Genomic DNA, 25,822 nt, shown 5'->3' with positions numbered 1-25,822 from the left:
GACTTTCTCTTCAACTGACAGGCCATGCTTGGCCCTGATCTCAGGCACGTATGGGAATGTTGGACATTTCACCTGAAGCAAAGGAAATGCCATTCCTATTCATGGCTGGAATAGAAAGGGATGGTGACTGCTGTCCATGTATTTGGACCTTCAGCTGTTACAGGGGGAGGATTTAGCAAGGATCTGGGGTGTGAGCTACTACTGCTCTGCATCTCTCCTTCTCTGTCTCTCCACTTGCCCCACCCCTGCCCCAAGGAGGTCAGGTGATATGTCTTCATTGTCCCCAAGTATAAAGAAAAGAATTTCTGCAACACCACTTAGAGGGGAGCCTCATTTGTCCCTTGCAGCTGGCAGCCACCAGCCTCTGGTTTCTAAACCCTGCCAGGCAGGCTGGCTGACTTCTGATGTATTTGCCAAAGAGTAAAGGCTTGTGTGGTTGGGCCAGCATCTCAGCCGCAGTTGCAGTTGTGGGGATTGGGGGAGGGAGAGTGTGTATCAGCATGTGGGCTCAATCCAAAAGTTATGACTGAAGAAAGGGACCACCCTTAGAGTCCACATCGTGAGGACAGCTGGCTAGTCTAAGAAGGCTTTCCGGGGGGGTGAAAGCAGAGATGCCTTGGGCTAAGAAAGGAGAGAATGAGGAGGCAGGAAAGAGTGTACTCTATACTCAAGCTCCTCCAGGGACCTTCAGCTGGGGGAGGTGGTCTCAGGTGGGGGGGGGTTGGTCTCAGCAACAAGGACATTCTCAGAAAAAAATCCCCCCACAGACCTAGAGAAGCAGGGGCTGTGTGAGGCAGCTCACACTCATCCTGGAGTCTTCAGTTCAGAAGCCTCTACCACCTCCCGCGGGGGGGGGGGGGGGGGGCTTCCCCTCCCTTCCCTGGGGAACCTCCAGCTGTGCCAAGCAGGGGTAGAAGCACACAGCAGAGCAAGAAGAAAAGATGCTCTCAGCTTCTTGCTTGCAGCTGCTCTAAGCTAGGCGGTTTTTTTTATTTGTTTGTTTTTTTTTTAAAAGAATACAACAAGCCTTTATGTTTGCTGATTTTGCCAAATAGCACGGATATTTGAGTTGTGGGATTAAGATCATTTTTCTTAGTTTAGAGTACTTATAAGTTCTTTTATTGACTCAGGATTCCCCCCCCCCCCACACACACACAAAATCAACTTTCCTGAAATACCTCCTCCCGGGGAGAAGAAAATAAATAGCACATCTTATAGAATAAAATTGTTTCGCCATTAAATCCTATGGCGGGCTTCCTCCAATCAGAGTCAGAACCCAGACAGACTCATGTGCATGTCCCTTGGGGAGAATTAACGGCAGACTTTGGGTCCAGCTTTTCTTTGACGATGTGATCTTCTCTTCCCTGGAACCTCCATCAACACCACACTCTATCCGAGAGAAGTGTTAGCTGCAATGCTGCTCTTTCCCCTCGCTCAGTATGGCTGGCAGCCCACACTCCCTGGTTTTCCATCCTGGGAAAAGCTATTAGTATTGGAGAGGCTTCCATGGTGAGCCTAATGTGTTCTTGATGGAGTTACTCGTAAACAGAATTCCTAGTCGGTGAGTGTGCTTTCCGTTCTCCCAGATTTTCACGAAATTGAGCTTTGTCTTCAGTTTATAGAAGCAGACTTAAGGCAGAAGCTGGAACACGCCAAAGAAATCACCGAGGAAGCAAGGGGAACCCTGAAGGATTTCACAGCTCAGAGGACCCAAGTGGAGAGATTCGTCAAGGACATCACAGCGTGGCTGATCAATGTGGAGGAATCGTTGACCAGATGTGCCCAAACCGAGACTTGCGAAGGGCTGAAGAAAGTCAAGGTAGGTCAAAAGCTAGCTTTCATTATTTCTGCCTGAAGTCTGTTAGTCATTCTCCCATTTTGCAACTATGATAAAGATATATCTCCTTTCAATTATTCATATTAAAAGTATTAACAGATATATATATATATATATATATAATAGCTGTCTTCAGACACACCAGAAGCATCAGGTATCATTACAGATGGTTGTGAGCCACCATATGGTTGCTGGGAATTGAACTCAGGACCTCTGGAAGAGCAGTCAATGCTCTTAACCACTGAGCCATCTCTCCAGCCTGACTTTGTATCAATTTTTAAGCTTGAACCTCAAGTAGTTTTTCATTGCATAACTATCCTGGTCTTTAATTTGAACATGCTCATTTGTAGAACTCTGTGATTTGTGCATGTGTGTGTGTGTGTGTGTGTGTGTGTGTGTGTGTGTGAGAGAGAGAGAGAGAGAGAGAGAGAGAGAGAGAGAGAGAGAAATCATCCTCTGTCTTCTCTTCATGTTAACAGACAACAATTCCACTCCTCAACTGTTTATAAAATGTACATATTGTGCTGACTTTTCAACACTGTTCTTTTGAAAAAAATCTCTTCTTTCCCTCTCTGTCTCTCTGTGTCTCTCTCTGTCTCTCTCTCTGTCTCTCTCTGTCTCTCTCTCTCTGTCTCTCTCTGTCTCTCTGTCTCTGTCTCTGTCTCTGTCTCTGTCTCTGTCTCTGTCTCTCTCTCTCTCTGTCTCTGTCTCTGTCTCTGTCTCTCTCTCTCTCTCTCTCTCTCTCTCTCTGTCTCTCTCTCTCTCTCTCTGTCTCTGTCTCTGTCTCTGTCTCTGTCTCTCTCTCTCTCTCTCTCTCTCTCTCTCTCTGTGTGTGTGTGTGTGTGTGTGTGTGTGTGTGTGTGTGTGCTCATGTGAGTCCAGGTGCCCAGAGTACAGAACAAGGCTCAGCAGGAGTTGAAGGTGGTCATGGGTAACCCAGGTATTGGGAACCTACTTGGGTCAGTGAGAGAAGCATGGACTCTTAACCACCAAGCCATCTCTCCAGAAATTCTATTCTACAGACAAGGACATAGAGCTTTAAATCAACTGCCAGTGTGTCTTCATAGTCTGTAATCCCTACACAAACACACATGGTGCCCCTCTGAACAATGGGAGCTGCAGTCGTTTCTAATGTAGAATTTGAACTCAGGATCATAGCTGAATACCTATGAAAACCTGTTAAATTAGCTTGAGGGCCTAGATTACAGCCCAGATTCGAACCACTTTCCAGTAGCTGTTTTTTTTTTTTTTTTTAAACCCAGGAGAACTGATATGATTTATTGAAGAATCAATATCAGACTAGGAGACAGCTCCATTGGTAATCTGCTTGCTGAACAAGCTTGTAGTGCTGGGCATGGACGGATAAATCCCTGGGACTCAGTCAGCCTAGCTATGTCTGAGAGCAGTCCAATGAGAGATCCTGTCTCAAATAGACAAGGAGAGCTCCATCCAGTCCAATGAGAAATCCTGTCTCAAATAGACAAGGAGAACTCCATCCAGTCCAATGAGAGATCCTGTCTCAAATAGACAAGGAGAGCTCCATCCAGTCCAATGAGAGACCCTGTCTCAAAAATCAAGATGGAAAGATCCTGGTAGCTGTCATCTAAGCTCCACATGTACACATGCTTGCAACACATGAATACACACACAGGTTTATAAAATATACAGTTTGTCTATTACATGGATTCTTTTCAATTTTTTAATATTTCTTTTATTATTTTTGAGATTCTTGCTTGAGTGTTGTAATTTCATCATTTCTATGCGAACCTTTCCCCCACTCCTACTCTTTCTATGCCCCCAATTTCCTCTCAAATTCATGATGTCTTCTTTAATAATTATTATTGGGGTGTGTGTGTGCGTGCACACGTGTGTGTTCATGCACGCGCACATGCATGGGCATGCCTGCACGTGCATGTAAGCTACTGAGTCCATTTGATATTGATCATATATACACATGCTTAGGGCTGACACCTGAGACTGGATAACTTGTCTGGAAACCTGTCCCCAGAGAAGATTGATTATCCCTCTCTTGGCAACCATTGACTTCCTGTAGCTCTTTGTCTAGGGGTGAGTCTTGTGAGATTCCTTCCATCCATGCTGAGATGTCATTATGGCATATCATGTTTAAGTGACCTCAGTGATAAGATCTTACAGGTAACAGATCCTTACCATGTATAGAAGAAGCTCTTGAATCCAACCTACAAGTACGCATAACTGAGGGAATCTCGAGACTAGTAATTTCAGATCTTAAAAACATACCAGGAGAAATAATGACACTATTTCTCTCTTATGGGGTGAGCGTCCTTCACAGTATATTCACAGTGTGCCTTCATCACGTAGGACATACGAAAAGAACTTCAAAGTCAACAGAACAGTATCATCTCCACCCAAGAAGAGCTCAACAGTCTGTGCCGGAAGTACCACTCGGTGGAGTTGGAGAGCCTGGGCCGCGCAATGACCGGGCTAATAAAGAAACATGAAGCCACAAGCCAGCTGTGCTCCCAAACCCAGGCCAGCATACAGGACTCTCTGGAAAAACACTTCAGTGGTGAGCTGAAGGGCTTTTAGTCTGAATCATCTGTTTCTGAGAAAGGGGTTTGGACCAAAGGCTGCTCAGAAACTGCCAGCAGAAGTTTGAACAGACCTCTGAGTCAGATTAATGTTTCAAATTCACTCATGATCTGCGAGATTTGGGCGACAGAGGTTCTGTTGCAGATGCTCTCACCTTTTGGAGAATGTCCCCTCTCTCCATGAGAGACCACGAGTCTAGCCGTTTTGATGATTCTGAATTATATCTGGCTCTTCCATATAGGAGCTTACACGTGTGAAGAACTGCCTCTGTTCAAGCAGTCAGAAGTGGCTAGCCAAATAGCTAGACACTTTTCCATGCGAGGATGAATTGTTGCTATACACATGGATGGTAGAAGAGGCCATAGCAGTGGCAGCCATATGGTCCAGAGACCTCCAACTCTCCATTTCTGCCTCTGAGACGCTCTCTTCCACTTTGACGTGGGAACATCCTTCTTATTTTTGCTTCATCTTTTCTGAGTCAGTGGAGTAGAGAAAGTTGTTCCTGCTGAGGCCATGAAGAAAACCTTTCTTTCGGGGCTGGGGGAGGGCTTTGTGGGTAAACAGTGTGCTGTTGAGGCATGAGGAGCTGGGTATGGATCCTCTGCATCCTCTAAGTAGCTGACTTGGGGGGCACCTGTCTGTCTTCTTAGTGCTAGGAAGAAAGAGATGGACAGACAGTCTAGATGAACATACGAAATCCAGGTTTACTGAGGGAGTCGAGAGCCAAAAATAACATGTAGAGAAACAGGAAAGACAGCCGCTGCAGACTTTTGGCCTACACACACACACACACACACACACACACACACACACACACACCCGCATACACACACTGTGCACACATATCTTTAACATTCTTGAGTACATTTCTTCTGGGATTCTTATAAACCCTTTACCAAAATAAAGGGAAAAAAAGAGGAAATCAAACACTTCTAGTGCTTTATAACTTTTTAGTCTCTCTTTGATGTAATTTCTCCATTCTACCATTAATATTCATGACTGTAGACCTATATTATTGTTTTATTTTTGGAGTGTTTTAAAGAGCAGGAAGGAAAGGCCTGGAATGGAGAAATAATTCATTGCAACTGTCCTAAGATCTCACTCAGCATTTTGAATTTATCTATTCTTTTCTGAATTTTCAAAAGGTTCTATGAAAGAATTCCAAGAATGGTTCTTAGGAGCAAAAGCAGCAGCCAGAGAATCTTCTAATCTAACTGGTGACAGCCAAGTTCTCGAAGCCAGGCTCCACAATCTTCAGGTATGGGTGCTGATATCCTTATATGGATGCTGTGATGCTGTGGTGCTGATGTGGATGCTGTGGCCCTGATGTGGACGCTGCGGTCCTGATGTGGATACTGTGATGCTATGGTGGTTATATGAATGATCTGGTGGTGTAGTGCTGGTGTGGGTGCTGTGGTCCTGATGTGGATTCTGTGGTGCTGACGTGGACGCTCTGCTGCTGTGGTACTAATGTGGATACCATGGTGCTGATATGGATGCTGTGATGCTATGGTGTTGATGTGGATGCTGTGGTGCTGATGTGGATACCATGGTGCTGATATGGATGCTGTGATGTTATGGTGTTGATGTGGATGCTGTGGTGCTGATATAGATGCTGTATTATTAATATGGATGCTGTATTGCTAATATAAGTACCATGTTGCTGATATGAATCAAGTGATGCTGTCGTCCTGATGTCGATGCTGTGGTCCTGATGTCGATGCTGTGATGCTATGGTGATTATATGAATGCTCTGGTGGTGTAGTGCTGGTGTGGATGCTGTGATGCTGATGTGGATGCTGTGGTCCTGATGAGGATACTGTGATGCTGATGATGCCCCTTCTTTACCACAAACACAGTCACTGTCTTGTGCCAGACTCAGACTGTTTCTTCGCCTGAACCTTCTTCTTTTGGTCTATCTTTTCTTCTTCCCACCATGGAGTTGGCTGTTGAGTCAGAAGAGGTTAGGCAACAAGAAAATTCATTAAAAAAACAAAAACAAAAACAAAATCAAAAGCAAGTTGGAAAGTATCTTTATCCCTGTCCTCTTGTTTTTAACCCACTGGCCATTCTTTAAAGTCATTCAAAGTGAAACTTAATTTAATTTGTTTTGTTTTGTTTTGTTTTGTTTTGTTTGAGACAGGGTATCTCAGTATAGCCCTGGCTGTCCTGGAACTCACTTTTTAGACCAGGCTGGCCATAAATATTTTCTACCACTATTGAGGAACTTCTGGGAGTTGTTTGTTTTCTGAGTTTTAATGGAAAAACATATCGTGTGTCTTCTTCGGTCTTCTTAACGTGGGGGTCTAAGTTTAGAAACAATTATGGCAGTCACAGATTATTTGGGTTTTATTGACTAAAGAAAATATATGCATCTAGGAAGATGGCTACTGTAAAGATGAAAAAATAGATTCAAATGAGGTTTTAGCCAAGTTTTCATAGCTGATTATCTGAATGCAGCACAGTGCATTATAAAACCAATGTTTATTTTTAAAAATCAATGAGGCCCATTGTGGTGGTGCAAGCCTATAATCCTGGAACTCAGGATGCTGACACAAGAAGGTCTTAGGTTTGAGGCCAGCCTATACTCCATTAAACAACCACCCCAAATTCTCTATTAAGGTACATGAGAATTATGTGGCCCACTGGATGATGAAATACTGTCAATAAACCACCATATTGAAAGTCAAGTTATTTCATGTACAAGGCTGGTTTGGGGAAGAGGGATGGTAAATTCAGACGTGGAATTGTCCTCCACTTTGTGGAATTCCACACAGAAATATCATGGTGACAATTGAAGGAACATTCTGGAATTCAAGGGAGACATGACTAGCATTTAATTCTGGGTTTCCCTTGTTTTGTGGAAGCCCAAGCACAGGTCTTCCAAAGGAGAGGTACAGTCAAACAAAGGAAGGTCGGTCGGGACCTGAGGACTGGACTCTGTATAGAGTAGATAAGAGAAGATGAGGAAGGTGCAGAGTAGCTGTCTAGGTACAGAATTGTTGCACTAACCACATGAGGAGATGGGAACTGGAGCTAAGACACTGTGACATTAAGAACAGGAAACTCTGATGAGAGACTACTCTTATCCAGCATACTGTTTTCAATTTCTCCTCCTTTCCAATTGCTCTCCCCATCATGCATTGCCTCAATTATGAGTTCCGGTTTTATCCAAGCTAGTCTTGCTAGACCTTTTCCCTCTAGTCTATGCCCTCTCCCTCCTTACTTTATTGTCTCAGCTCAGCATTGTAAGGAAGAATCGTGTTTATACCAGCCACTATCTATATTACCTTGACTTCCAGGGTGTCCTGGATTCGCTCAGTGATGGGCAGAGCAAGCTGGATGTGGTGACTCAGGAAGGACAAACTCTGTACGCACATCTGCCCAAGCAGATCGTTAGCAGCATCCAGGAGCAAATCACAAAAGCCAATGAAGAATTCCAAGCTTTCCTAAAACAATGCCTTAAAGAGAAGCAGGCTCTCCAGGACTGTGTTTCAGAGCTGGGGAGGTAAGTTGTTATGGTAAATGTGGGTTTCACCACACAGAGAAGGACTTTTCAAACACTTGGTAGGGACTATTCATGTGAAGACACAAATAGTGTTTGAACTGTGAGTTGAAATTACAATGAATGTTGACCTGCCTTGAGCACCAGGTTAATTCTAATAAAACAATTGATGACTGCTTTTGAAAGTCTCATTTGGCCTTATTTCTTATGCAGAAAAAAAATAAAGTCAAGAAATTATATCCACTGGTAATTACACATAACCTGGCTGTATGCCACTTCGGGACAGTTTGGCTAACTCAGGATATTAAAACCATTTTTTTCCCTGTTGTGTTTACTTCTGTTGGAATAATCTTGGTAGAAAACAGCTATTGAATTTCATGGATTAAGATTCCAATCAGTTACACATATACATAGGCACAAGCACATGCACACTTCCATGCACACATGTGCAGGCACACACACATACACACACACCAGTGAAAGAGAATATAACACTGGAGGCAAAACTCCTTGCTCCAGGGAAAAAAGGCATCCATAGGATCAGGCTGTCTTACTTGTGGCAGTTGGACTATTTATGAAAGGTTCTTGTTGAATTCTCTTTATGAGTTGAAAACTCATGAGGCTTTAATTGCTGCAAAGAAGACGTTGTAGTAACCTCAGCTGTTGGAACAGGAATAGACACATGGTGAGTTTTCTAAGATGTCGTTCTTCTCTTTAGCTTTGAGGACCAGCACAGAAAACTGAACTTATGGATCCATGAGATGGAGGAAAGGTTAAACACAGAAAACTTGGGGGAGAGTAAACACCATATTTCCGAGAAGAAAAACGAAGTCCATAAGGTCGAGATGTTCCTGGGAGAACTTCTGGCTGCCAGGTGTGGTGCAGAAACAGAGTGCATTGTTGGTTTGCCCACATATCTCGGGCTTGTTCGTTACTTGCTTGGTTTTGGGCTGACTTTACTGGTTGCTGTTGGTAGTGACTTTTTCTGTTCCTGATATCTCAACGACCCAGGCTGCCTTCCGGGCAGTGTGGTAGTGTGCAAACGGTGTGGGCCTACTTTCCTCTTCCTTAGCTCAAGAGGCTGGGCTGCTCCTTTATCTAACTTTGCTTTAGCTCTTAAGAGATTTGATTAAAAAAATACTTCATTTAAGCTGGGTGGGGGTGGGGGGTGGCACACGCCTTTAACACCAGCACTCAGGAGGCAGAGGCAGATGGATCTCTGTGAGTTCAAGGCCAGGCTAGTCTACAGAGAGAGTTCCAGGATAGCCAATGCTACACAGAGAGACCCTGCCTCCCGCAACTTCCTCCCCCCCCAAAAAAAAACCCAAAAATAAAACAACAAAACTTTACTTAACGTTTATGGAATATCTTGTGTTCATTACTACCAGAAGAAGCTGACAGAACTTTAGAAAACTACAAAATCACACTGAGAAAAATACAGCTAGGACACCCCCAACTCCCATACATGTCTTCATACATCAGAGGTTCCAGCTCTATCCTGCTCACTCATTCTTACAATATCATTAGTGCCTGAAAGCTGTGACCACTAGGTGTGGCTCTCCCTCAGCCCCTCTCTTCTGCAGTCTCCCTTCCATGCTGCCCTGACTCCTCCCTGAGCAGCGTCCCCTCATCCTTTGACACCACTGCCATCTGCAGCATGTTGCCCTTGTCTTCTTTCTCCATTCCTAGAACTTTCCCGCTTTGCCTCGATGGCAAGGTCAAAGGCTTTCCAGTGAGTGCAGCTTGGCTTAGAACTCGGGCTCCTTACTGAGCACCCTGAAGAGCAATGTCTGTCTATGAGGCAGGAAACAGCAGAGCCCACCTGCTTAAACAAACAAATCACTGGAATCATAGTCAGAGTAAACACTGCTGGATTCACACCACAGTCTTTCTCCACTTCCACCGAATCCTCTCTATGGTCGGATGTGCCAGTCCTCTTGTCTTGAAGAAAAATTTTGCAAACTCCCAGCAGAATTCATGTCATGACTAAAAAATCACCCCAACATATCTGTGGCGCTTCCTTCATCCAGGACCCCAGCAGAGATCAAGAGCCATGAGCACCCAACTATATGAATTGGGTATTACTTTATCTAACCTGCTCATAATCTTCCCCCAGTCTGGATTGGCTCTTAATTACAGTAGAGTACAAAACAGATGTTACAGAAGCAGCTGTTGTGCTGTTGATCAGTGAGTAGAAAGGCGGAGAAAAGTCTGTGTGTGTTCAGTACAGACCCGATTATTTACAATACAGATTCAGTACATTGTTGCTGGAATCTGCAGATGTGGAACCCCAAGGAAAAGGTGGCCACAGCCACAGTACTTGTTTGGCAGCCCAGTTTGATAACTATTGAGACAGGGCCCCTGGCAAGCTTTGGTTCTGCCTTTGGACACCTTGTCATGAAGGAGAGGTGTCCACTTTGCTAATTACTTCTTTTGTTGCTGAGACAAAGTACTCCGCCAACGACATGGAGAAGGAAGGCTTGATTCTGGCTTAATGTTCAAGGAGATGTAGTTCACTGTGGTAGGAAAAGTGGGGGATGGGGTGGCACGGGGGGGGGGGGNGGGGAAGGCCAGGCCTCCTGTAATGCTGAATCAGCAGTCAGGAAGTACAGAGTGAATGGAAAGTAGAGCCAGGCTATAAAATGTCAAGGCTCACCGTGGGTGACATATTTCCTCCAGCAAGGCTCCACCTTCTAAAACTTCCCACGTATCACCAGCTGCTAGGACCCGAGTGTCCCAAACCTTGAGCCAATGCGGGGACACTTCACACTTGAACTGGAATATTCACAGCAGAGCATGGGGGCTTCTCATGGTTAGGCTATCAAACACAAATGGAAGGATAATGAGGATGAGCTGAGCCCACTTTCTGGACTGAACTCCTAGAGAGATAGGCTCCACCACTGAGATGTAAATGAAGGAGATATGGCAGAAATGGATTGATATTCCCTGACAGGTATTATCAGAAGGCAAAGAGACAGCCTGGTCCCCAGCATCTTAATGTTAAAGTTGTATCAGCCATGAGCTCTTGTCTGGTTCCTGATCCAATGTCAACAGTCATTTCTCATTCCCCTGGATCCAGAATCCTGGAACTAAAAAAAGAAATTCTGTTTGTCCAGAGAGTCCCTCGACAAGCTCTCCCAGAGAGGGCAGCTTCTCAGTGAAGAAAGCCACAGTGCAGGGAAGGGAGGCCGCCGGAGCACCCAGCTCCTTACCAGCTACCAGAACCTTCTCAGAGTAACCAAGGAGAGGCTGCGCAGCTGTCAGCTGGCCCTGCAGGAGCACGAGGCTCTGGAAGAAGCCACGCAGAGCATGTGGGCCCGGGTGAAGGATGTGCAAGACAGGTTGGCTTGTGCAAAGAGCACTCTTGGGAACAAGGAGACGTTGGAGGGGCGATTGTCACAGATCCAGGTATGTGCAGCCCACAACTGCTGCCCCATTGCTCTGAGTCCATGCACAAATCTAGAACTGGTCCTCATCATCTGGGAAGTGTCTAATGAAAATGTGGGAGGGGGGGAATGGATAAAACACTCAGATAAACTGTTTATTCTCCTTTGGGGGAAAGGAATGTTTTTGTTTTAATAGCTTTAGTTTTTGTTTGTTTGTTTCACTCAGTAGTTAACCATCAAAGTTCACTAAATACTTACTCTGTTAAAAGTGCTATGAGCATTGTTGGGAATATAGAAATAGTGGTTAGTTCCTGTGTTCCAAGAGGTCAGAGACCAGTATGTGAATTGTTAGTAAAAAGCATAGGTCTAGGCTGTGAATGCAGTGACAGGGGCTCTTTGTAAACACAAGACAGGCAGACTTCCAGTCACATGACCTTGAACAAGGCAAGCAGACTTCTGGACATGACCTTGAACTATGGGAATCAACCAGGCAACGGAAGGGAGAAGTTACCTTCTTTGGAGACGTGTCTTCATTGGTTAAATTAATTTTCGCTCACTGAAACCACTCAACAAAATCGTAATTGTTGACCGGTGGCCCAAAGTTTTCCAGAAATTTAAACTGGTATTTGGACCCGATACTTCTCATACCCAGCTTCTGTCAGTCTAGCCTGGTGTCTGTGTAAATGAACTGCTTTCATTTTATGATGAGATATTCCCACCTTAGTTATCTTGGCCAGTGAACAGGAGGTGCAGTGATCAGGGTGTGCATGCCTGTGGCACTGTCATTCCTCGGTTACCAAACACCTAGGTTTTTGAGTCTCTCATTAGCCAGGAGCTCCTGTAGCAGGCTAGTCTGGCCAGCCAGGAAGCCACATATCTACCTCTCTCTGCTTCCCAGAACTAAGAAGACATGCACATGCCACCACTCCCTGCTGTTTGTTTGTTTGTTTGTTTTTTTAACTTATTTACTTTATGTCCCACTCACTGCCCACCTCCCAGTCACCCCCTCTCACAATCTTTCTCTCTATTCCTCCTCCCCTTCTCCTCTGAGCAAGTGCCCCTCCCCACCAGATATCCCCCACCCTGGCACATCAAGTCTCTGCAGAGCTAGGCACATCCTCCCCCACTGAGAGCAGGCAAGACAGCCCAGCTAGTAGAATATATTCACACACAGGCAACAGCTCTTGGGATAGCCCCTGTTCCAGTTGTCCAGGACCCACATGAAGACCAAGTTGCACATCTGCTACATATGTGCGGGGAAGCCTAGGTCTAGCCTGTGTATGTTCTTTGGTTGGTGGTTCAGTCTCTGAGATCCCCAAGGGTCCGGGTTTTTATGTGGGTTCTTTCATGTGGGTTCTGGGGATTAAACTCAGATTTTCATGCTTGAGAACTGAGCTGCTCACTTCAGACCTTGGCCCCTTAATTCTAGGAAGCCACCATCGTTTAGCATAAGAGGTTTTCATTCCCACTGACAGACATTTCCTTCTCTCCCCTTCCCCCCCCCCCATTCTCCAGGACATTCTCCTTATGAAAGGTGAAGGAGAAGTAAAGTTGAATCTGGCCATTGGCAAAGGGGACCAGGCCTTAAGAAGCAGCAACAAGGAGGGGCAGCAGGCAATTCAGGATCAGCTGGAGATGCTCAAAAAGGCATGGGCTGACGTCATGAGTTCGGCTGTCCATGCGCAAAGGTGCAACAATCTTCCCTAAGTGCTTATTTGCCCAAATAAAACCCAGCGTTATTATCGCTAAAGCCATGGTGCAGCAGCTAGGCAGCCCGCAGTGGAATTACCAAGCAGGTTATTTTTGCTGTGTGCAGGCATTGCCTGTCTTTGCCTGTGTTATATTCCCCCCTGGGGCAGAGTCTAGTACTGGTATGTTAGTGTGCTTTGCTTCTGTGTTTTCTTTTCAAAATATTTTTGTCCATTCTCCCCAACCCCACAACCTCCACCCAGTGTCCTTCACGGAACCTTGCACATATCACAAGCTTGGGAAAAAAAAAAAAACTTCATTTTAAGTCGAGAATATTTAAAGAATATTTAATAATAAAGTCAAGCGATTCTTTAATAGCTCTTAGCTGTTCACAGGCACGTTTGCAGGGAAGTGTTGTCAGCAAATTATAGTGCTGATAACCAAGTTTAAAGCGTAGGTCTGTTCCTCATCCTGGAGTTATCACACTGAGCCGGTGATGTAGGATGTGCGTGTGTTATCACAATGATAAAAGATATCCAGGCGTTTGGTGGCTAAGCCTCGGAGAGCTGAAATTCCACAAAGTGGGGCATGTTCTCATGTGGTTGATCATTAACCCATTCTGAAGGCTTTAGAGCTGTAACATTATGGTCTGATTCCACTCGGGTGTGGAATCTCTAAAGGCGATCCAGTGAGGTTTTACAGTAGTATGGTGAATACCAGAGACGAGAGAGCATATCAGGGAGACAGGATAGAAATGGATGCTCACAAATATAGTTAGATACGAGCAAGAGAATCTGCAGTGCCCCGCACAGAGGATAAGGAAAGATCACAATTACGTAGTACACAGTTCAGAGACCTAGGAGGAAATGTCGTGGGAAATCTCACCATAGCATGAATCTAGAGCACTGTCAAGAAAGAATGTGCTTAGTTTGATCCAAACATATGTCCATGTATTGAAATACAGTATGGCCCCATTAACACACACAGCTTTCTGTGTAGTTTAAAAATTAATCTTAGTTGATAGGAAAGAAGCAAAGGAAGAACAAAGATGGGAAAGGAAGGGAGGGAACGTAGATGTGCCCTGTGTCCATTACTGATGAAGAAAGAGGTAGGGAAAATGTTTCCTTGTTTGTTATAAACGGAAGCCTTCACCTTTCCTGCGTCTTCTCTCAAGTTATCTGTATATATCCAGCTATCTCGCTGGATAAAAAACTACCACTGAGAATTAGATTAAAACACACCCAGAATCCATATTCTGGAAGCTCTCTACTATCTAATGACTCCAGAAGTGGGTCCCAAGGTGACCACAACTAAGATATAAACAGAAGATGGTGTGCCACTGAGGTCAGAAAATGCACTGCAGCTGCCTTCTACCGCGCAGGCAGCAGCAGGGCCACCTAACATCAGCAAGGGGTTTGTTTGCCTTTGCTTCAGTTCTTGGTTTTCACAGTAAGAGGAAGTGGCTTTCTAGACAAACGGGACATCCCATCTCTGTCATAACTCCCAGTGATCAGCGAAGGAAAGAGTGGGATCCTCTGGGGATTCTTCCATTCTATAGTAAACTGTAGAGCATAAACAACGTCCCAGTGGTTGGCAACTGGCCAGCTTTCAGTTTTGTAGAACATGAATAGAGATGCAGGAGATTTTTTTTTCAGATGTTACAGTAAAATGTTAAATCCAAGAAACAAATTCAGAGCTCTGACTCTTATTTTGTTGAGAAATTAAATCTGACAGCTCCATGCTGGGTGGTTTCCTTGATGCAGTGATTGTGGCAAACAATGAGCCCAGACAAAAATCCTTTGTGCCTGCTAGGAGATCAGAGCTGGGAAGAAGTATACCTTCCAGAGGTTGTGACTCAGACTGCATTACCAAGAGTTTTCAAAAGACCCTGAGCTGTGGCAGAAGAAGGTGGCTTTGGTGGCTTCTGGAGTATGACATCGATTTAGACTTTTTAGAAACTTTCAGGAATTCTCTGAGCCTATGAGTCTGATATGATAGGACTCTATGAGACTACATGATCAAACCAATACAGAATACTAATACGTACTAATACAGAAGCAACAATTTGAACAGGAGATGGAAGTTCATTATCTATGTTATTCTGATTCCAGAATAGCAGGGTACTAGGCAAGAGGTCTAGGGGCATTCACTCAACATGAACAGAGTATAGTCTGTGTTCTGGTCTTTTAATTACTTCCTAGCAGGCTACAGGTCTTGAGTTTGAGTGGTGGTGGGCAGATGACAGAGAGAGAAGATGAAAGTAAGTAAGGAGTGAGACAAGGAAAGGGAGGTGAGGGAAAGGTAGAGAAGAGGGAGAGGAGGAGGAAAGGAGAGAGGAGAGATTATTATAAAGTTCAATAATAGGAGTCTTTCCTCATGTCATTCTGGAAGTCATTTATTTTTCTATTAAGATATCTGGTAACCTGACTGTTAAATATGTGACTGTGTTTCCCGTAAATACATTGAGTCTTCATTTAGTCACATGTTTAACACAAAAGAATTGGCCTTTATGTGTGCATGGTCTAAAACCATAGCATTTACCCAGGCAAAATATTTCAAATTTAGCTGTGAGTGAACAAGCAATTACATCTGATATTAGTAATATAGACTTTGCAGGAGAAAATTTAAGAACTGATTTGTGCTAAGCAGAATTTAATTAACAGTAGAGGACTAAGTTTCCTAACCACAATGTAATAAATGAATTATCTGTTCACTTGAGACAATTATCATTTGGAAGATGTATGTCTAGGTGTGTGTGTGTGTGTGCGCGCGCGCACACACACACACACACACACACACACACCATCAGCTCATTTAAAATTCTAGCATATATTAACTTTGAAGAAATCATACCCTAATTGTGGCAGATCAATAAAAAATGTTTCTCCTTACCCTCAAAAGCAACATTTCATTACAATAATATTCAGCAAAGCACTTTAAACAGATCCCTTGGCCTTTTAATTGTGTTTTGGTAGAGACAGCAAAATTGAATCTTAGTTTTACAGTGTGTGACCATCATTCCAGCACCCTGGAGTCTGTGATTGACCAATGGAATGACTATCTAGAGAAGAAAAGTCAGTTGGAGCAGTGGATGGAGTCAGTGGACCAGAGACTAGAGCATCCTTTACAGCTGCAGCCAGGGCTCAAGGAGAAGTTTTCCTTGCTGGACCACTTTCAGTCCATCGTGTCTGAGGCAGAGGATCACACAGGAGCTCTGCAGCAACTAGCAGCAAAGTCCAGGGAGCTCTACCAGAAGACCCAGGATGAGTCCTTCAAAGAGGCTGTCCAGGAAGAACTGAGAACTCAGTTTCAGGACATAATGACTGTGGCCAAGGTGAGCTTTAGACCGATACAAAAACTTTAGGTGAGGAACTTCCACGTGCAGACCAGGGTAACCTCAGGCTTACAGAGATCTACCTACCTCTGCTGATAATGGTTTCTTTTTAAGATATTAAATTCATGGAGGCTTGCTTCTCTTCTTGCTGTCTTGCTCTGTCTCTGCTTGCCTTCCCATCTCTCTCCCCATCCCCTTCCCCCCTCTCTCTTCATGTACTCATGGCTGGCCTCTACTCCTCTAACCCCCCCTCTGCCTCTACTGCCCTCTTAACTCCCCTCCCCATGCCCTGAATAAATTCTGTTTTACACCATATATATATATATATATATATATATATATATATATATATATATATATGGAACCCAAGAGTAAATACTGAAGTCTTCTGTGCTACCTAAAAGCCTCTATCGAGTGTCATTCCACAATCTCGTTTTTTGCAGTGACTATGAGTGTTCACACACTTTCTCTTGGTTAACTAGGAGAAAATGAGGACAGTGGAGGACCTTGTGAAAGACCACCTCATGTACTTAGATGCTGTTCAGGAATTCACAGATTGGCTCCACTCAGCAAAGGAAGAGCTTCACCGCTGGTCGGACACATCTGGGGATTCATCCGCTACCCAGAAAAAGCTGTTGAAAATCAAGGTGAGCATCCGGGCCAATATTTTTCTGCTTCGATCCACAGGTTCTTCAGTGTGGTGGCAGATTTGTGATAAGGACTTGGTGGATAAGATTCTGGGGGAGGGGGGTTGCTTGTTGTTTGTTTGTTTGTTTTTAATGTGTTCTTCCTAGTTTTTGGTTGGTGTTTTATTGTTTCATGCATCAGCAACTGTAAACACAAAGTTCAAGAAGATAATTGCAAGGAATTTAGTTCCACTTATGAGCAAACTGTGGGTTGGCCTGTGTGTGTTTCTTATGTAGATGTACATATTGCTGTACTAGGAGAGTCTAAGAAAGCGGTGCCTGGCTGGGCTAACAAAGCCAGTGTAGCCAGAACTTGAAAGTCTTTTCAACTTTAGGCTCTGAAGCCAAAGGGCATTCCGTATCATCTTTCAGCTCTGTTTTTGGAAAAGTCACTTCTATCAATGCCCTCAAGTCTCATTGGAAATACAGAAAAGAGTTAAAAAAAATGAAAATAAAATAAAAATATAAAAATAAAACACCTATAAATTTCCAGAACCAGCTCTAAGGAGCTTCGGAGGCCTACGTGAGATAGTCGTATAAAAAACTGAGCACCACGCCTGGCCATGAAGTGCACCCAGCAAGAAAGTCCAGTGGGTTTGGGAAAGGGACGGATGGGTTCATGATGGAGTGCCAAAGTCGAGGGTGAGCCAGGCATGGTACCACACTCGTGAGTACATAAGAGGATAGGCAAGAGGACTCCCACTGGTTCAACGCCACCCGGGTCCACACAGCAAGTCATCGACCAGTAAGGAATGCATTGGAAAAACCTGTAGCAAAAGAAATTAAACAAATACATAAAATAAATAATTGAGCATACAAACAAACAAATATAACAGCCAGGGATAAAAGTTAAATCTTTACAGCAAACTCACAGAGGCCTTACCTAGGGAACATAGGTACCTGTAGAGAAGCCTGTGATGTGGGGGAGATGTTCAGTGATGAGCAGATCAAACTTGCACCACCAGGGGGAAGTAAAGTCTAGGAGGCACTGAGTTCTCGCAACAGTCTTTAAGGTCAGGAAGCTCATTTGAAGAGATGATATTATCAACTACTACGACATAGACTATCGTTGAAGTCCCAGAACAAGTTGGGTCTATAACATGTCTAGCAAATGGAATCAGGGTCACAAACTCCAAACCCAAGTGTGCTTAAGGTTGAAAGGAGTTTTGAAAGAGAGGGAAAAGGAGAATTGCATGGTCACCATGACTGCTGATGTTGAAGGTCACCTCTGGGCTTGACACTTGGGCTCTTTGGCAAGCCTGAGAGCCATTTCCATGTCCGGGATGGGAGTGGGGGGAGGGTGAGGATGGAGATGGGGGTAGGGGGAGTGAATAACCTACCAGGTTGCACAGATTTAGGAGGGAATGGCAGGTAAGGAAGAGGAAACAGCAGTGGTAAATCAAGCTTGTGAAAAGTTAATCTGAAAAAAAAACCTTTGAGGAAGTAAAGGAAGTATGACTCCTGCCCTGTGAGGCTCAGACCACCCCCACCCTGTGGAATCCCTCACTCAGAATGTGCAAAGTGGAAACACAGTGTCTGCATGGATGGAGACATGAGTGGACATGTGTGTATACATAGAGTTTAAATACACCACAAGAAAAATCTATGCAGAATCTAATCTGAAGCACTGTGAATTACAATGCCCTAATTGACCATCTGGACTTGGGCTAAGAAGATGGCTCCCTGTGGAGGAACACTTGCTCTCCACGTATGAAGTCTTAAGTCTCAGCACTCATGTAACTATCTGGGCATAGCGGTCAGCCTGTAACCCCAACACTATTGAGGGAGCAGCAGGTAGTTGCCAGTCAGCCTACAAAACCAGTGAGCTCCAGGCTTCGTGAGATAGCTCAACTCAAGAAAGCTCAGCAGAGAGAGACAGGGAAAGACTCCTGATGGCCCTTTCTAATCTCTGCATGTACATGCAGAAACTGCACACCTGTCCACCCTCGTGTGCCACACATGCACGCACGCACACCCTAACACAGATAATCCATGTGAATGGAATCAGAGTCAGCAAGCGTGGACCTGCTCTCACACCAAATGAAGCCGAGGTAATGGGTCTGAGGGAAGTGAGGAAAGTGACCTTTGACAGCAGACTCTTCAAAGTCCAAATCTGAAAAAAAAAAAAACAAAAAAACAAAAAAACAAAACCGCCTGTAAGGTTGACTATCATGTTCTAAAGCAATCTTGTTAGATGTAGCACTTTCTAAGCTATAATTTTTCTCTTTTTAACCACAAACCATTCTATGTACTAATGAACGAACATGACTTTTAAAATTCTGCCTACAAGAAAGGCTCACTACATACCCATAAAACTACCGTGTGTAAGAACACGCCTACACATGTGTAAAATTACGTCTCATGCTATTGTGCTTTTGACTGCCACATAACTCGGCACTGTGCATCAAAGTGTGCCTCTATTGTTCATACATGTGAAAAGACAGGTTAACCTCAGGCTAATTAAGAAAAAGGCCAAGTGTGTTATATGGACTAGTTAAATATGGACTAGTTAAAATACCCACTCTGCTTCACACTTCCATGATACATGTATGAACGCGATGCCCCGATTTTCTATGGTTAGCTTGTAACTGGTCTTGTTTCCTCCTCCTGCTCTTCCTCTTCCTCTTCCTCCTCCTCTTCTTCCTCTTGTGTCTGTCCCTAATAATCTTCTTCCTTTCTACCTAACCGGGACTGAAGACATATTTTTTTTTTTTTTTTGCATTAACACTGACAAAATCCAGCCTTAGCAATACACGTTATAAGTATGTATGCACCAGAATGGCCATTTTAGCAAGAACAAATGTCATTAGAAGCACTTATTTTTCAAGGACATGCCCTGACTTACCTATTTCACAATGAATATTCTAATTATATCAAAGAGTCCTTTCTCTATGTGAGCCTCAGCACTAAACATCATTGTATCTGAATTGCCACATTTCTCATGAAGGGGTTTCGTCCTCCCCCCTCCCCCTCCCTCTCCCCACCTCCACACCCACCCCTGAGGGAGAAATGCCAGCAATAAACCAACCTAGGCTAGAGTTTGATTTAAACTTTTAATTAAGTTCATCTGTGAATTATTAATTTCGGTGACCATAAAAATGCCTCCTTAGGTACAGAAATATCTGAGGTTGAGGAGGGCTGGTACTCTTCTGGCTGTGGGCCAGCCTGACTCCCAGCAGGGAAGAAATGATTTAAGCCACCCTTCTAGGGAAGATGATGGAAATTCAAGACTACAGACAGGACACAGTTCATTTGTCATCCACATAAGGGGGAGTAAGGCTTCCTAGGACTCTTTTTAGTCTATAGGAGCTAACACCACACTTCCACATATCTAAATAGTGCCCATCCAGGCTGCGAAGACACCGCAAGGCCCTGCATGATTTTGCAATAAGTCAGACACTCATGAGAATGACTCCTGGTAATATAACTTAGGAGAGTGTAGACACAACGACTCCCATTCCCTGTGTACATTTGCTCAAACTTCATAGCAGGACAGAGTCCTATTCTGCACACATGTTGAAAACTGGTAGCCCAAGTGACTAAGGGCCTCCTTGGTTTCCATGGCAATATTCCATTACAGGAGCTGATAGATTCCAGAGAGATCGGTGCAGGCCGCCTAAGCAGAGTGGAGTCGCTGGCCCCGGCTGTGAAACAGAACACAGCTGCCAGTGGGTGTGAGCTTCTGAACTCGGAGATGCAGGCCCTGCGCGCCGACTGGAGGCACTGGGAAGACTGCCTCTTCCAAGCTCAGAGCAGCCTGGAGAGTCTGGTCAGTGAAATGGCTCTCTCCGAGCAGGAGTTCTTTGGCCAGGTGACCCAACTCGAGCAGGCCCTGGAACAGTTCAGCACCCTTCTGAAAACCTGGGCCCAGCAGCTCACCCTCCTGGAAGGCAAGAACACTGACGAGGAGATAGTGGAATGCTGGCACAAAGGACAAGTAAGTGGTTGCCTTCCTGTTTACCACCGTTGGGGTGAATAAGCTAAATATTTCTTCGACTCCTGTGCTTGCTGAAAATGAGTTACGATAACTAAGTGCATGCAGCCCTCAGAGGCAGAAAAAAAAAAAGTATTCAATAAGTTTGCAAAGTGTCTCCCCCCCTTCTATAAATCAAACTTTGATAAAAGTTAGCGTAAGTAGGAGGGAGATGCTATTATGTCCTGTAGGAAGCATTCTTTCTCCGGTGGCGATATTTTACTTTCTTTCTGATGGTGTAAGAGTGTGCAATACTGTATCAGCCATTCAGCTTGGAAAATGGCCTGTGGGCAGAGGCATAAATAGACAAGAGAGTCATAGCTGCCTCGTTGCCAGTTAACTCTTTCAAACAATTAAGTGGTTGAGCTTATAGCACGGAAAGGCACATTTGATAGTTCGCTGAGGCACAACTGATAGTTTTCACAGTGTCTGTTTATCCTCTTCGTGATTTTGACAGCTGAACTTGAATTAGCTTCTTAATACAGATTAACATTTATCTAAGGCTTTTTATTAAAAAAAAAAAAAAACTATTACAACTCTTAGAACCTGAGAAAAGGAAGCAGAAAAGGGGGGATGGGCTGAGGCTTTACAACCTCTTCCTTTTGGGTGCCTTGGCAATGCTCTCAATATTTGCTGCTTTATAACGCTCAAAATCACGGCTGTCCTTAAAAGGAAGTTTAGTGAAGTCAATGTCTCTGCTTCTATTTATGTTATAATCATTTCGAAATAGCTCCAGCCCAGTAGGAAGTCACAGAGTATTTCCAGCACCGTCTTGTTTAAATGAACTTGTGTGTGTGTGTATGTGTGTGTGTGTGTGTGTGTGTGTCTGTGTCTGTGTGTCTGTTTGTGTGTGTGTGTGTGTGTGTGTGTGTGCCTGTGTCTGTGTGTCTGTCTGTGTGTCTGTCTGTGTGTCTGTGTCTGCGTGTCTGTCTGTGTCTGTGTGTGTGTGTCTGCGTGTGTGTGTGTGTGTGTGTGTGTGTGTGTGTGTGTGTGTGTCAGGCGTGTTATGCTAGGAAATAAGAGTTTGTAACCCCTGGGTGCATTTTGGTGTCTCAGCTCTTTTGAATGTTCTCTTCATGCCTTCCTCAGCCTTTAGATTTTCCTGCGAGAGTCAAGTCAGACCAGAATCACTTGGTTCTTCAGGGCAGGGACAGAGGTGGGGTGTGGGGAGCAGGCTGGAAACTCTTCCACGGGGTCCAATTCTCTGTTTATAACACAGCAGAGTCACAGTATTTTGGTTCTTTTTTAGTTTTCCTTTCTTTGTGTTCTTTTAATGTGAATGAAAGAAATGTTAAAGGTCTGGTTGCAGCTAGCATTAATCACTGTTTACCGTGATCATCTCCTGTGTTGGGAGTGTGATTGGATAATCAACTAGGACTTAAGGATACACGTGCTGATGCAGTCAGAAACGGGGTTTTCAGTTGTGCTGAGTCCAGGATGATGGATAGTTCCTGCTGCCCCATCTCTGTTTGACCCTAGGGCTATAGATTCTAAGGAAAATAAAACATTGCCCCTTAACAGCCATTGTCATTTAATGTTGTCAATATTCAATAGCCAATGGTCATCTAATGATAAAATTTTACCCAGAATTTAAGATAACATTTCAAATTCCATGAGTGGGTAACAAAATGTTTTTAAAGTAGATGAGCTGTAGCTCTATGACAGCAACAATTTGCTGTTAGGAAGGTCCCACAGTGGCTGTCAATCACAGTAAACACTATAGGCCATTGTAAGCCTTGGTCTTGTGTCATCGGGAAATTCCCTTAAGGTGGATGATCCATTAAGGTGGATGGTACACTGTGTACATCTGTTGATTGTATTTACAAAATTCATTTTAAAGCCATTGGCTTGCTAGCATAGAAATGCTCCTTTTTTTTTTTTTAAACTGGACAAACAAAAGAGTTCCTTTGGAGCCTGATGGAAGCAAAAGTTATGGGAGCCAAAGCAGTGTTTGTGGCATTAAAAGCTCTACTAAAATAATGGATTTTAGGTCAAGTTATGAATATGTTTTTAAAGATTTATTTTAAAAAATCTTTAAAAAATAAATTTTTATTTATAAATATTTATTTATAATAAAGATTTATTTTAAAAAATAAATAAATTTATTTATTTTTTAAAGATTTATGTGCATGTGTGTGTGAACATGTATGTGTACAAATAATGCACAGGTGTCCATGGAAAACAGAAGGGGGTGTCACGTGGCTTGCAGCTGGAGTTTTCAGCCACTCAGTGTGGGTGTTGAGAGCACAACTTGGACCCTGTAGGAAAGTAGCAACTGCTCTTAACCACTGAGCCATCTCTAGGGTCCTGTGTACCTGTTTGTAAATGTAAACTTTGGCTAAAAATCTTTCCAGTTTTAATGTCCCTTAACTTACAATTGGCCTACTTTAATTTAAAATTTTTTGGTAGATAATGGCATTTCTTTTTTTTAATTTATTTTTTTAAGACTTCTTTTTTTCCAATTTTTATTAGGTATTTACTTCATTTACATTTTAAATGCTATCCCAAAAGTCCCCTATACCCTCCCACCCCCGCTCCCCTACCTACCCACTCCCCCTTCTTGGCCCTGGTGTTCCACTGTACTGGGGCTTATAAACTTTGCAAGACCAAGGGGCCTCTAGTCCCAATGATGGCTGACTAGACCATCTTCTGCTACATATGCAGCTAGAGACCCGAGCTCTGGGGGGTGTTGGTTATTTCATATTGTTGTTCCACCTATAGGGTTGCAGACCCCTTCAGCTCCTTGGGTACTTTCTCTAGCTCCTCTATTGGGGGCCCTGTGTTCCATCCGATAGCTGACTGTGAGCATCCACTTCTGTTTTTTCCAGACACTGGAATAGCCTTACAAGAGACAGCTATATCAGGGTCCTTTCAGCAAAATCTTGGTGGTGTATGCAATAGTGTCTGCGTTTGGTGGCTGATTATGGGATGGACCCCTGGGTGGAGCAGTTTTTGGATGGTCCATCCCTTCGTCTCAGCTCCAAACTTCGTCTCTGTAACCCCTTCCATGGGAGTTTTGTTCCCAATTCAAAGAAGGGGCGAAATATCTACATTTTGGTCTTCCTTCTTCTTGAGTTTCATGTGTTTTAAAGATTGTATCTTTGGTATTCTAGGTTTCAGGGCTAATATCCACTTATCAGTGAGTGCGTATTATGTGAGTTCTTTTGTGATTGGGTTACCTCACTCAGGATGATACCCTCCAGATCCATCCATTTGCCGAGGAATTTCATAAATTCATTGTTTTTAATAGCTGAGTAGTGTTCCATTGTGTAAATGTGATAATGGCATTTCTTTAGTGTTCTTGATAATTCCCTTTAAAAATGTTCAATATGATTAAGACATTTTATTTTATTTTTTTAATTGTTTCAGTTTTATTACATGTGTTTTTCTTTTTAAAATTTATTTATTCTTATTCTTTTTATTGGCTATTTTATTTATTTAAATTTCAAATGTAATTCCCCTTCCTGGTTTCCTCTTCACAAACCCCTATCCCATCCCCCTTCTACCCTGCTTCTATGAGGGTGCTTCCCTACCCACCCACCCTCTCCCACCTCACTGCCCTAGCATTCCCCATGCTGGGGCATTGAGCCTTCACAGACCAAGGGCTTCTCCTTCCATTGATGCCAAATAAGGTCATCCTCTGCTACATAAGCAGCTGGAGCCATGGGTCCCTCCATGTGTACTCTTCGGTTAGTGGTTTAGTCCTTGGGAGCTCTGAAGTGTCTGGTGGTTGGTATTGTTCTTCCTATGGGGTTGCAAACTCCTTTATCTCCTTCAGTCCTTCCCCTAACTCCTCCATTGGGGTCCCCACACTCAGTCCAATGGTTGGCTGTGAGCATCCACATCTGTATTTGTCAGGCTCTGGCAGAGCCTCTTAGGGGACAGGTGTATCAGGTTCCTGTCAGCAAGCACTTATTTCTGGGTTAGTCTTCAGAGTTTTAAAGAGAAACTATATAGTTACTTTTTTGTGAAGTTTCTAAATAAAAGTGTTTCAGAGGGCTTTGGGACACAGGTTGGTGACAAAATGCTTGAGTGGCTTATTGTGGGGACCTGGATTCCATCCCTAGAACCACAGGAAAGGAAAGGGAAAGACTAGAAGGAACTGAATGGGAAGGGAAGGAAAGGGGAGAAAAAAAGCCCATGCATGCTTTCGAACCTACAGGAGGTGACCACTTCAGGCTCCATATCCCCGCTGATAGGAGTCTCAGCTAGGGTCACGTCTCATAGACTCCCTGGAACCTCCCCCATCCCAGGTCTCTAGCTACTCCCAAAGACGACCCCCATTGTTTGCCTTTTCCTCTCCAACACCCCCTCTCCTTACACCTGCTCCCCTCCTCACCCCTTCTCCCACCCAGTTCCCTCCATCCATCCACCTTCCATGACTATTTTGTTTCCCCTTTTAAGTGAGATGCACTCATCCTCCCATAGGCCTGTCCTCCTTATTACTTAGTTTCTTTGGGTCTGTTCATTGTACTGTGGTTATCCTGTCCAAGTATAGGTGAATACAAACCACATGTATCTTTCTGGATTTGAGTTAGCTCACTCAGAATGTTAGTTTCTAGTTTCATCCATTGGCCTGCAAATTTCATGGTTTTTGTTTTTAATAGCGGAATAGTATTCCATTGATCCCAGCATTCAGGAGGCAGAGGCATGCGGATCTCTGTGAGTTTGAGACCAGTTTAGTCCATAGAGTGAGTTCTAGGATAGCTAGGGCTACATAGAGAAACCCCGTCTTGAAAAACAAAAATAAGCCAGGCAGTGGTGGTGCACGCCTTTAATCTCAGCACTTGGGAGGCAGAGGCAGGCGGATTTCTGAGTTCGAGGCCAGCCTGGTCTACAGA

The 25,822-nt window shown here is 44.0% G+C and overlaps 1 protein-coding gene across 10 annotated transcripts in view; it reads left to right on the top strand.

Annotated features, from left to right (window-relative positions):
- Syne1 (spectrin repeat containing nuclear envelope protein 1) overlaps positions 1-25,822 on the top strand; it is a 493,437-nt gene that overhangs the window by 219,340 nt on the left and 248,275 nt on the right. For all 10 annotated transcript variants that reach the window (XM_029532807.1, XM_029532801.1, XM_029532799.1 and 7 more), the window contains 10 exons: positions 1,616-1,819; positions 4,178-4,385; positions 5,554-5,666; positions 7,711-7,916; positions 8,632-8,787; positions 11,030-11,321; positions 12,815-12,987; positions 16,013-16,322; positions 16,805-16,969; positions 20,589-20,945. In XM_029532807.1, the coding sequence (XP_029388667.1) occupies positions 1,616-1,819; positions 4,178-4,385; positions 5,554-5,666; positions 7,711-7,916; positions 8,632-8,787; positions 11,030-11,321; positions 12,815-12,987; positions 16,013-16,322; positions 16,805-16,969; positions 20,589-20,945 (2,184 nt within the window). The remainder of the gene's footprint in view (positions 1-1,615; positions 1,820-4,177; positions 4,386-5,553; positions 5,667-7,710; positions 7,917-8,631; positions 8,788-11,029; positions 11,322-12,814; positions 12,988-16,012; positions 16,323-16,804; positions 16,970-20,588; positions 20,946-25,822) is intronic.

This window comes from Mus pahari, chromosome 21, assembly GCF_900095145.1.
Source record: "Mus pahari chromosome 21, PAHARI_EIJ_v1.1, whole genome shotgun sequence".
Classification (NCBI taxonomy): domain Eukaryota; kingdom Metazoa; phylum Chordata; class Mammalia; order Rodentia; family Muridae; genus Mus; species Mus pahari.
Note: the sequence above shows the minus strand (reverse complement) of the source record. Positions and strands in the feature narration are given on the sequence as shown.